This window comes from Protobothrops mucrosquamatus, unplaced genomic scaffold (assembly GCF_001527695.2).
Source record: "Protobothrops mucrosquamatus isolate PMUCROS unplaced genomic scaffold, P.Mucros_1.0 scaffold2580, whole genome shotgun sequence".
Lineage (NCBI taxonomy): Eukaryota > Metazoa > Chordata > Lepidosauria > Squamata > Viperidae > Protobothrops > Protobothrops mucrosquamatus.
Window position 1 is genome coordinate 128,728 of NW_015388636.1, and position 12,618 is coordinate 141,345.

Sequence of the window (12,618 nt, forward strand, 5' to 3'; positions counted from 1 at the left end):
TGGAAGGGACCTTGGAGGTCATCTAGTCCAACCCCCTGCTCAGGCAGGAAACCCTATACCATTTCGGACAAATGGCTGTCCAGTTTCTTCTTAAAAACTTCCAGTGTTGGTGCATTCACCGCTTCTGGAGGCAGGTTGTTCCACTGGTTAATTGTTCTAACTGTCAGGAAGTTTCTCCTTAGTTCTAGGTTGCTTGTCTGAGATGGTATAGGTGCTCCTGTTTGAACGGGAGGGGGGAGGGGGATGGACTAGAAGACCTCCAAGGTCCTTCCAGCTCTGTTCTATTCTAATTAGCAGCAATATATATCGAGATTTTTCCCCACTGAAAGTCTCTCCTACCTCTGTCTATTGCGTACGTATGTACTGTACATACATGTACAGTATATATGTATCTTTTTTCTATTTCTATTATTTCTACATTCTTTCTATCCTTATCTATTTCTGCCTATTGTCTAACATCTGTCTCTATCTCTGGCTGGATAGAGATCTAATCATGTATTCTGTTTGTGTCATCCATTCATGCCTAAATCCATCTATCTTAAAAGGTTTATATACTGTAGCTTCTGATATTGTAACCACAACCTTTAATTAGGAACAAATGAATCTATCCATTCCCCCGTTATGGCTGTATCGAGTGGAGCATGGTGCAAAAAGAATTATATTAAGAAATTAGGAAAGTGGTATTATTCAAGAGGCGAAGAAAGGGTTGTGATCTGTCTGTTTTGGAAAAGGCAATATTTTTTACTAATCAAAGGATGTAGCAGTATGTATTTCTATGGCAGATATTCTGTGATATCTTATAATTTTTTTATTGTTCAGATTATATTAGCAAATTTATTGGTAATCCAGTGGCTATTGATAAGTATATTAATTAGAGGGTTTTTTTCTTTTCTTAGTTTGTATTTTAGTTCATTCTTTTGATTTTTTTTTTGTAATTTTCTTTTTAAAGATGAAGTATTTGCCATCTCTGGGACATCCCTGGGGGACCAACGCCACTTGCTCGCTCACTTCTTGCCCTGTCGCTTCCAAACGCCATGTGATCGCTACTCTGGCGAACTCTGCTGGGGCAACGGCGCACGTGCCCACAGAGAGGGCTCTGAGTGCTGCCTCTGGCACACGTGCCATATGTTCGCCACCACTGCCCTATAACATTTCAGACAAATTCTCAAGCTGGATATTGACACACTGTGAGGACCAGTCGAAATCACATTTTCCCCTACCCTTGTAATTTCAAATGGTCACTAAACAAATGGTTGTAAGGTGAGCTGTATGAGAACAGGTGATCCTGAATATTATACCACAGATTTCTGGGTGCGTGTTTTGATTCACAGACTTTCCTGAAAAATGTGGTTTTGTGCTTATCCCAGTGCTAGTTCCGTTCACAGTGAGCATACTGTGTTACTGAAATTCACCAGATGGTTTTTTTCTTCCAACTATCCACAGCCTCTGCAGAAAAATGTCCCGGTGATGAAGGGTAGCTGTCATGACGGAGTCGGTGATGAAACTCCAGAGAGTGCAGCTGAAATGCAAGAACCTTCACGAATACCTGCGAGGTCTCAGCCCTGGGATTTTGGATCGGCTGTATAATCATCCTGCCACTTGTCTTGCTGTCCTTCGGTAAGGGAGAATCTTGTCTGCCCTCAACTATTAGAATTTTGGCCAGCTGGGGATCAGATTGGAGATTAAAAATCCAAATGCATTAACTTTATGTATTTGAAGGCACATACCTTGCTCCTGGTTCTTGATGTTGGACCCAGGGTTTTTGCCAAATAGGCTGTCAGACCTGCCACCACTTAAACCTTTAAATAAAAACGATCCGTTTGTTGAGAAAAGCACTGTTATTAGAAGCCAAGTGCGTTGCAGTAATGCATAGCCAGAACTGAGAATCATATGCCAAAATCATTAAGTTCAACTTTTCCCTCCCTTAGCTACCTTCCATTGTCTATCCTCCCCCACATACGTAGTCAGGTTCAGGCAGGATGTTTTCCTAACAACCAGTCCAAGCTTAGGATGGTATGCAGCTGGTATGCGGGTGACCTTGAAGCAGCCTCTCAAAGAGATACAGCATTCACTTTCATTTTCCCCCTTGCCTTCCCCCCTCCCCTTAGTTCAGTGTTTCTCAACCTTGACAATTTTAAGGCATGTGGACTTCAACTCCCAGAATTCCACAGCCCGCATTGCTGGCTGTGGAATTCTGGGAGTTGAAGTCCACATGCCTTAAAATTGTCAAGGTTGAGAAACACTGCGCTTAGTTCATGGCAGTCTGTCACTATAGCCCAAGGACAGGCAACCTTAGCTCTTTTATGACTCCTGGACTTCAACTCCCAGAATTCCTGAGCCAGCGTGGCTCAGCTTGGAAACCTCTCCCTTTCCCCTCAGCATGGCTGGCTCAGGAATTCTGGGAGTTGAAGTCCACGAGTCATAAAAGAGCCAAGGTTGCCTACCCCTGCTAGAGCCGAAGCACAAGCAACCATTAAGGTGGCAGCTGAAATAGACTCTGGCAGACCTTGCCTGGCTATGAAAAAAAAAACACTTATTTGTGACACTGACCTTACATTCTTCTCTTCTCAGGGAACTGCCTGGGTTAGCCAAAAATTATGTCATGCGGATGCTTTTTCTGGAACAGCCTCTTCGCCAGGCAGCCGTGGCCCTGTGGGTGAAGAAGGAATATGTCAAGTAAGTTTGTAGCTCAAGCTCTGCTTGTCTAGCAAAGTTTTTTTTTAAAAAAAAATGATGATTGCTCAAATGAACATTGTAAGATTAAATTTATACTTTGCATTGAGATATTCCGTAAGTAGCAACATGGCTGGCTGGTACAAATAAAGCTCATGTTCATTTTCATTTATTTAATAAACTTATTCACCGCCTCGTTTACAATGACAACTCGAGACATCTAACATATTAGGATTTTTAAAAAAAAACCCTCAAAAGCCACAACGGTAGCAACATACTAATAGAAAAAATTATTTGTAAGTCAGGGTTGACCTGTGGAGTCCTTGGCGCTCTCTGAGCTTGGTTGCTTTCTTGCAGACGTTTCACTACCCAACTAGGTAATATCATCAGTGCTAGAAAGGAGTGGGATTTGCTGTCTGTTTATATATAGTCAGTGTTTATAGACCTGTCAGTGTCGGTGGAAGTGTTGTTTTCTTCTTGGTAGTTCCTTGATTAAGGAGTTGCCGTAATTACTCTTAGTTGTCTTAATCTTAATTAACTACCTGAATCAAGGAACTACACTTCCCAAATTCATGATGGGCTCTGTTTCAGGGAACAAGAGGAGAGCTCGGATATCCTGCTGGGACTGCGCCTTTGGCACACCCAGCTGCTTCCAGGGGGCCTCGAAGGGATCGTCTTGAACCCCATCTTCAAGGAAAATCTACGCATCGCTCTCTTGGGAGGGTGAGTGAAGGCCGTCCAGATTCTTAAGGTTGGAGAGTGAAGGCAGAGGCTCATAGAAATTACGGCACTGATGAAGATGGAGATGGTTTCAGACCTCTGAAAGGGGTGTATTTTGGGACCCTCCCACTTCACAGATGGGCAGCAAACTAGCTACTGTGGGGTCAGATGTCTATGGAGATTCTCAGTCATCCAGGTCATGGATGATGATGATGATGATGATGATGATGATGATGATGGAAGGGATCTTGGAGGTCATCTAGTCCAACCCCCTGCTCAAGCAGGAAACCCTATACCATTTCGGACAAATGGCTGTCCAGTCTCTTCTTAAAAACTTCCAGTGTTGGAGCATTCACCGCTTCTGGAGGCAGGTTGTTCCACTGGTTCATTGTTCTCACTGTCAGGAAGTTTCTCCTTAGTTCTAGGTTGCTTCTCTCCTTAATGCAACCCAGAACTAAGGAGAAACTTCCTGACAGCTTTAATTGTACAATTTACATTTATTAACCTTTTAGAAGTTGTACTGATAATGTAAACCTCTTTACATTATGATGACAACCTAACAGTGATTGGGATTTGCACACTATGTGTTCCCTGCTGCTTCCTCGTGGCCATGGACAGCAAAACAAACCATTAAAATCAATGTAATCTGAGGGAATCTTCAAAGCATGCAGCATTATTGGGCTATGGAGTACAGAACATTTTGAAGAGCTTCAACCAACAATATTTGGTGCTCAAGTCCTACCATTTCCTTCAGAAATCAGGGAAGGCGTTAACTTTTGCATCCAGAATTTACAAAAGACCCATTGTGATGTAAATGAAGAATCCTTACAAATACTCTTGTGTAGTGGATGAGGACATTGCTAGTGCTATCCTACTTTCTCATAGCCTATAAATAATAATGGAGTTTCTTGCTTCTCAATTCTGTGTCCGCAGAGGTAAAGCCTGGTCTGATGATACTAGCCAACTGGGCCCAGATAAGCACGCCCGAGATGTCCCATCTTTGGATAAGTATGCAGAAGAAAGGTGGGAGGTGAGCATTTTGCCTTCTCTCAGTAGCCTGATTCATTATGGGATGCATTACATTATGGGATCCTTGACTTACAGCCTTAAAGTCTTTTGTTTAGTGACTGTTCAAAGTTACTGTCGCACCTGCCCCAACGTGGCCTTTTAGGAAAGAAAGACTCCTGACTCCATTCATAGTGAAAAGTATACTTTTACTAAAAGCCAAGTGGATTACAGGAAAGCAGAGCCAGAACTGAGATTTAGCTGCCAAAGATCCCCAGTTAACTTTTCCTCCATCCCGTTTCTCCCCTTGCAAGTCCTCCATTGTCCAATTAGGTTCGAATAAATTGTTTTGGGAATGGTCTCTACTGTAGCAGGTTAGTTGGTGAGACGTTCCATTCCATTCCCAGACTTTGACCTTGGGATGTTGTCTCTGGATGAGCGGTCGGTGTTCCCACACACAGAGACAGCTTGTGTGTCCCCCCCCCCGCCGTCCCCCATGGCAGGCTGGCAGCAAGCAAGACGAAGCTGAAGGGTACGAGGGCAACTCTTGACAGTTACAACAAAAAAAGTGACTTACGAACAGCCCTCACCCAACTGTTGCAGCATCCTCACAGTCATGTGATCAAAATTTGGACACTCGGTAACTGGCACGTATCTCGGATGGTTGATCCCAGGGTCATATGATTGCCATTTGCGATCTCTACAGGTGATTTCCAAGAAGCAGAGTGAATGGGGAGAAGCCAGAGTTGCTTAACAACTTAGCTGTAGAGATATGCTTAATAACTATGGCAAAAAGGTCATAAAATTGGGCGTGACTCACTTAACAACCATCTGGCTTAGCAATAGTGATTCTGATCCCAGTTGTGGTCATAAGTCAAGGACTACCTTAAAAAGACCGACTTTGTTGCAGTGCTCTCCTACCGCTTGCCAGTAAAGTCAGCCAAGACTGCTGCTTCCTCTCCTTCCTTGCCTGGGTCTAGTTCAGGGGCAGGCAACCGTGGTTCTTTTATGATTCGTGGACTTCAACTCCCAGAATTCCTGAGCCAGCCCTGCTGAGGGGAAAGGGAGAAGTTTCCAAGCTGAGTCATGCTGGCTCAGGAATTCTGGGAGTTGAAGTCCACGAGTCATAAAAGAGCCAAGGTTGCCTACCCCTGGTCTAGTTCAAAAGCCTTCCTTTTGGGAAAATAGCAGATTAATCATGCAGAAAGAAGATCTTCTGATATGCTTTGGTTAACATTGTTCTTAGCACTTTAAAATTTCTTGGAACCTGAGAATTTAGAATGGTGTGTTTCCTTCTAGGGAGGATTAAGCTCCTGTTTGAATTCACTCATGATGAAACACCATTGTGTTTCCTTTTCACCAGGGGAATCCATGTTTCTCTCTCAATTCCATACTATCCCTTTACCTCAGGTGGTCTGTATGGTCTTTTAGTAGCATTTGCAGTGGCCTATTACTTCATACTTCATATAATTTCAACTGAGAGTAGTTGCCATTAGAAACCAGGATCCCTCAATTGGGTCTGTCCTAGAATTCTGCCCATCAAAGAAATACACGCTATAATGATGAGTGGAGTTACAGCCATTCATAGAATCCCCTCTGACCAGGTGGCCTTTCCATATGGTGCATGGCCCACAATGAACTGACTTTACCAAACATCACTGTGGACATAGTTCCACAGGCATCGCAATTTTCTTCTCTTTCTCTGCACTGTCCAATTTAGGTCATCCTGCATTTCATGGTAGGCTCTCCTAGTGCAGCGGTGAGTCAGGACCTGGCTCAGCTGCTGATTGAAGCTGGCCTGATGAAGAGGTAAGTGTCACAGAGAGAGAGAGAGACATGCAAATCAACCCCTTCCCAAAGTATTTCTTCCAGCCTTCAAAAAAAAGCCCAGTGTCTGTTTTAAGAACAGTTGAGAATCCTCAGATTTGACATTAGGAGAAAAGGACCTCTGTGCAGAAAGACGGGGGTTGTATTCAGACAATATGTTTGCCCTCTGATCATGATGTACTGCAGAAGTTCTCAAACTATGGGTTAGGACAGTGGTGGCGAACCTATGGCACGTGTGCCAGAGGTGGCACTCAGAGCCCTCTCTGTGGGCAGGCGCCCCGTTGCCGCAGCCCCACCTCCCCCCACAGCCCCCTCCTCACCAGCAGCCTGCCCGGAGGAGAGGCTCCCCCAGGCGCGGCCCACGCAGAGCAGCGCAGCCAAGCACATGGCAGCTGGGCAGCAGGGGCAAGACGCCGCCCTTGCGCCCCATCACGTGCAGATGATGCTGCGAGGTGCAGGCAGAGAGCGTGGCTGCCATGGCAAGGCGGCCTGGGGCGATCTGTGGTGAGTGGCTTTGCAGGCGGGTGGAGCAGGGGGCAGAGCGAGGGCGGGCCGGGGGGCGGGCCAGTTTTTGGGCACTCGGTCTCTAAAGGGTTCACCATCACTGGGTTAGGACCTTCCTAGGGAGTGGTCTTGAGCAACTGATGAGTAAGTATCATTTTTTTTAAAAAATCCTGGTCAGGCTTGACTAGATCAAGGATCTCCAAGCTTGGCAACTTTAAGACTTGTAGATTTCAAGTCAGCCATAGATTTGGAGACCCCTGGTCTATATAAAGTGAGGAGACTGGTGTTTTGCATGCAGAGAGCAAGAATCCTTGTAACATTTATATTTTAAATGTCACATTTAAAAATTGGTATATTTATTTCTTGCCCAACAAGATTTCCAATCATTCCTTTTTTTCAATAGCCACATTGTAGAAGGTTATAGTACTACCGAAACAGACTACACACAAATATTGAGTACATTTTTGGGGAGGGGGGTGGAGTTTGGACAACATACTGAGTCATAAATTCATTGCCCAGGTTAACTTTGCACACAATCGTAGGCTTATGTGGGGTGAGGCAATTGGTGTGTTACATTGCCATAACTCATATCCCTGAGAACAAGGGATGGCGAAACTTCTACAAAGGACTGGGTGATTGGCACCAGGGAAAGATGGGAGGCACAGTAATTAGTATGGACACACACACACACACACACACACTAGTGGAATGGATGGAAACTAATCAAAGAGAGACCCAGACTAGAAATAAGAAGACATTTCCTGACAGTTAGAACAATTAATCAGTGGAATGGCTGATCAGTGAACACCCTCCAGAAGTTGAGGGTACTCCAACACTGGAGGTTTTCAAGAAGACATTGGACAACCATTTGTCTGAAATGGTCTAGGGCAGGGGTCGGCAACCTTGGCTCTTTCATGACTTGTGGACTTCAACTCCCAGAATTCCTGAGCCAGCCATGCTGAGGGGAAAGGGAGAGGTTTCCAAGCTGAGCCATGCTGGCTCAGGAATTCTGGGAGTTGAAGTCCACGAGTCATAAAAGAGCCAAGGTTGCCTACCCCTGGTCTAGGGTCTCCTGCTTGAGCAGGGGGTTGGACTAGAAGACCTCCAAGGTCCTTATTTTGTCAGACGTGAACACTCAGATAGTGGCAGGATACATAGCATGTCAATCCCCTGTAGCATCGGGGAACAGAAGCCACTATCACTGTGAACCATGTGCAAATTGGGTACAACTTTGCAAAACCAAGAACAAATTTTTCTTTTCTGGATTTTTTCTTGAGTTACTCTTCTTCCCCCCAGTAGTGAGCCTGGGGAACCTCCCTGCATCACATCCTCTGGCTTCCAGTTCCTGTTGCTAGATACTTCATCGCAGCTGTGGTACTTCATGCTCCAGTATCTCCAGTCAGCAGAGGTGAGGAGAAACAGTGCCATCTCAGCTCTGGTTATTCTGCCCCTTTCTTGTTTCTGCTTCTAATTCCTTTTTCCCCCCTTTTTTTGCATCACTCTACAGACCAGGGGCATGGACTTGGTGGAGATTCTTTCCTTTCTCTTTCAGCTCAGCTTCTCCACACTTGGCAAGGTGAGAAGGGTAGAAGAAGGAACTTCTCTCTTATCTACCGTATGAGCAACGTTCGTTGGTGAGAAGTTGGGTTATATATTAAGTCAATAAGCGAGTAGAGTAATTATTACCAATGTGGTGTTCTGCAGAAGTTTAGGACGCTCTATAAAAGGAATAAAAAAGATATAGGAAGAGAAAAGTCCCATAATTAGACCATCTAAGAACAGTACCAGCTTGGGATAATCTCTCCGTTCATTCCACCCGTATTGTTTACAATATCCCAACTTTATTGTCATTTTTTAACATGAATCTCTTGATTCATTTATGTGTGTCCCTCTGATCATTTTGCTGACCTTTGCAATATCCTAGTACAGGGGTAGGCAACCTTGGCTCTTTTATGACTCGTGGACTTCAACTCCCAGAATTCCTGAGCCAGCATGGCTCAGCTTGGAAATCTCTCTCTTTCCCATCAGCATAGCTGGCTCAGGAATTCTGGGAGTTGAAGTCCACGAGTCATAAAAGAGCCAAGGTTGCCTACCCCTGGCCTAGTCCATATCTACATAATGGTGGCATCCATTCAATTTAACTCACCTGTCCCCGAGTAAAGAGCCCAAGTCTGTCCTCTGTCTCTTAACCTGGTAAGAGAGGAGCTAAGCACAGGGGTCTTCAAACTTGGCCCTTTTATGACTTGTGGACTTCAACTCCCAGAATTCCTGAGCCGGCATGGCTCAGCTTGGAAACCTCTCCCTTTCCCCTCAGCATGGCTGGCTCAGGAATTCTGGGAGATGTAGTCCACGAGTCATAAAAGAGCCAAGGTTGCCTACCCCTGGCCTAGTAGAATAGGGGGTTGGACTCGATGACCTCCAAGGTCCCTTCCAACTTTATTATTATTATTATTATTATTATTATTATTATTATTATTATTATTATTATTATTATTATTCATTGCAACTGCATCATTGCTATCTATGGAGGCTTCGTAGCCCTTTGCAATGCCTTCATAGTGTCTTGGGGGCAGAGGAGTTCCCTTTCCATTTATAAAGCTCTTTCCAGTGACTTTCAAGAGACCATTTTTTACAACTTGTCGACGAAACCACTTGTATTTCTTATCTATTTATCAGTGATGGGCAAAGTCCTCTATAGAACAGAAGAATCTTGAATAGGAGGACTGTCTCCATTTGTAGTAGCTTAAGTAGACTTAAAAGAGACTTGGTGTTAAGTCCCCTGCTTGATCACCAAAGCACTGGATCACTTTGAGCCAGTCACTGAAGCTTAGACTTAGCCGTATATTACAGTGTTTTTTGTTGTGTGGGTAACATTGGAAGAAACTCCCTTGTTAGGCAAAAGCTTAAGGAGAAAAATTTGGAAATGAATTTAGTGATGAAGAAAGCAGAGGTTATGAATATAATAGAAAATCTGGCTTTGTTAATCATCGTGAATGCAAGGACTGCTGTGCACAAGGTTGGTTCATGAAACTAACCCTATAGCTGCAATTAGGGGGTAACTGCTCCTTGAATTAACCCTAATTAAAGTTTCACATCTAGATTATATTGCGTTACTAAGCTAAACAATAATCTCTGAGGGGTGAAGCTGAAAGGCACAGGGTCTTGCAAGCGTAGAACCTAGAAAATTGGAGCAATTCCTGACAGTTGGAACAATTAACCAGTGGAACAACCTGCCTCCAGAAGCGGTGAATGCTCCAACACTGGAAGTTTTTAAGAAGAGACTGGACAGCCGTTTGTCCGAAATGGTATAGAGTTTCCTGCCTGAGCAGGGGGTTGGACTAGATGACCTCCAAGGTCCCTTCCAACTTTATTATTATTATTATTATTATTATTATTATTATTATTATTATTATTATTAAGTGGCTGTGCAGAAATAGTGCATTTGCTAAATGCTCAATTTAAATTATGACATTACAAGCATATCTTAATTGTTCAGAAAACAAAGCATGACTGATGTCTGCCCAGACATGTGTTGGCTTATATGCATTCATCTTTGAATAAGTGCAACCTCAATAGTTGACTCTTAACAGGTAAATCAGCAGAAGAATTCTTGCAGTGCCTCCCAAATGTGATCTGGTTGACTATTCATAGCAATTCATCTACTGGTCCTTAAGCACTAATTGATCAAGATGTTCGTGCAATGTACTTGCCTGTGAACAAATTCTTTTCCAATTTCTTTGTTCTCAGGATTATTCTGTGGAAGGAATGAGTGATTCTCTTCTGAATTTCCTTCAGCATCTCCGGGAATTTGGCCTGGTGTTTCAAAGAAAGGTATAAAACAGTAGGGGGATTATATGAGGAGTTGAACCAAAGTTTTAAAAAAGATGAATTGTCTTTTTTATATTAGATATTAGAGCATTTAGGAATTTCTTCAAGAATCTGGAGTTTGTGAATTGAAATTGTAGATTTTTTCTTCTGAAAGATATACTGTTAGGCAACTCTGAACTTGCCAGAAACTTGTTACTAATGTCTTTCCTTCTTTCTTTACAGAGAAAATCCAGGCGTTACTATCCCACCCGCTTAGCTATTAATCTTTCCTCCGGCATCTCAGGTACCACCGTGGATACCCATAATCAAGGCTTCATTGTGGTGGAGACAAACTACAGGATCTATGCATACACAGGTCTGAAACCACACTGATTTTCATCCTTTGTAGGCTCATCCCTGTTCTAATTCAGAATTGGGAATCGGTGCTTCCAACCCATTTTTTAAAAAAATTCTCTTGGCTGTATAACACATGGCCGAGCTTTTGCTTTACTGACTGAGGGAAAAAAGTATTTAGCCACGATCACTTTCTTCATGTGACATAGGACAATATTTCTTGAATTGTCTGCTATCCTGATATAAGTCAGCTTCTGAAAGAAAGTGTGGGGACCACCCCATTAAATACACTCCATTAAATACATTAAACAGGGGAGATTCCATTATTTGAAAATACTTACTTTCCATCCCTCTGTTTTAAAAGGCATCTTTTAGATTAAACTTTGAACCAAAAGATGTAATCCAAAATTAAGTATTAATTTGCCCTCTTGGGCAGGGGGGGAGGGACAATACTGGCTGAGGAATTCTGGGGGTTATAGCCGAGGGGTCTGCAAATTTGACCCTTTTATGTCTTGTGGACTTCAACTCCCAGAATTCCTCAGCAGGCATGGCTGGCTGAGGAATTCTGGGACTTGAAGTCCACAAGTCATAAAAGGGCCAAGTTTGAAGACCCCTGGTAGAGCCCATACATTAAAATGGCCAGAATTGAGAAACACTGAAGTATTTAAAGGACACCAGACTGGAGAAGGCTGCTCGTCTATTTTAAAGCAGTGTTTCTGAAGCTCAGCCATTTTAAAGTGTGTGGACTTCGACTCTCAAGAGTTCCTCAGCCAAGCCACACTGGCGGGGAATTCTGGGGTTTTTTTTAGTCTACACACCTTAAAGTGGCTGAGCTTGAGAAACCATGTTTTAAAATGTTACATTTCCTTCTCTCTGTGCTTATTTCCAGATTCAGAATTACAGATTGCACTAATTGCCCTCTTCTCTGAGATGTTGTATCGCTTCCCTAACTTGGTGGTGGCTCAAGTCACCCGAGAGAGCACACAGCAGGCCATTGCCAATGGCATCACGGCCGATCAGGTGAGGATAGGTTTAAAGGGGACGTCGGAGTTCTGCTCTGCTTTTCTCGGCTGGTTGGGTGGCGGCTAAAACTTCAATGACGGAGTCCCAAATAGAACATGCCTATGTTTATGATCCTCTTTTGCTACAGATCATTCATTTCCTACGGACAAGAGCTCATGCTGTGATGCTAAAACAGGTGAGGAAATGACCACAGGAGATAAAGGACCCAATGGATTACGACGTCAAAGAAAAATGTCGCTCTTTGTAATAGTTTACAACATAATAGTAGTAATAATAGTAATAGTAGTAGTAGTAGTAGTAGTAGTAGTAGTAGTAATAATAATAATAATAATAATAATAATAATAATAATAATAATAATAATAATAATAATAAAGTTGGAAGGGACCTTGGAGGTCATCTAGTCCAACCCCCTGCTCAGGCAGGAAACTCTATACCATTTCGGAGTTCCAGTGTTGGAGCCTTCACAGCTTCTGGAGGCAGGTTGTTCCACTGGTTAATTGTTCTGACTGTCAGGAAGTTTCTCCTTAGTTCTAGGTTGCTTCTCTCCTTGATTAGTTTCCACCCGTTGCTTCTTGTCCTGCCTTCAGGCGCTTTGGAGAATAGCTTGACTCCCTCTTCTTTGTGGCAGCCCCTGAGATATTGGAACACTGCTATCATGTCCCCCCTCGTCCTTCTCTTCGTTAAACTAGACATACCCAATTCCA

General features: G+C 43.4%; 1 protein-coding gene across 1 annotated transcript in view; it reads left to right on the plus strand.

Moving 5' to 3' along the window:
* Window positions 1–1,454: 1,454 nt before the first annotated feature.
* GTF2H4 (general transcription factor IIH subunit 4) overlaps window positions 1,455–12,618 on the plus strand; it is a 13,297-nt gene continuing 2,133 nt past the window's right edge. The window contains 12 exon segments of the mRNA XM_015825276.1: window positions 1,455–1,617; window positions 2,572–2,676; window positions 3,265–3,396; window positions 4,327–4,423; window positions 6,119–6,207; window positions 8,026–8,137; window positions 8,237–8,305; window positions 10,477–10,560; window positions 10,780–10,912; window positions 11,780–11,910; window positions 12,041–12,156; window positions 12,502–12,513. Of these exon segments, the coding sequence (XP_015680762.1) occupies window positions 1,484–1,617; window positions 2,572–2,676; window positions 3,265–3,396; window positions 4,327–4,423; window positions 6,119–6,207; window positions 8,026–8,137; window positions 8,237–8,305; window positions 10,477–10,560; window positions 10,780–10,912; window positions 11,780–11,910; window positions 12,041–12,156; window positions 12,502–12,513 (1,214 nt within the window). The 5' untranslated portion in view covers window positions 1,455–1,483.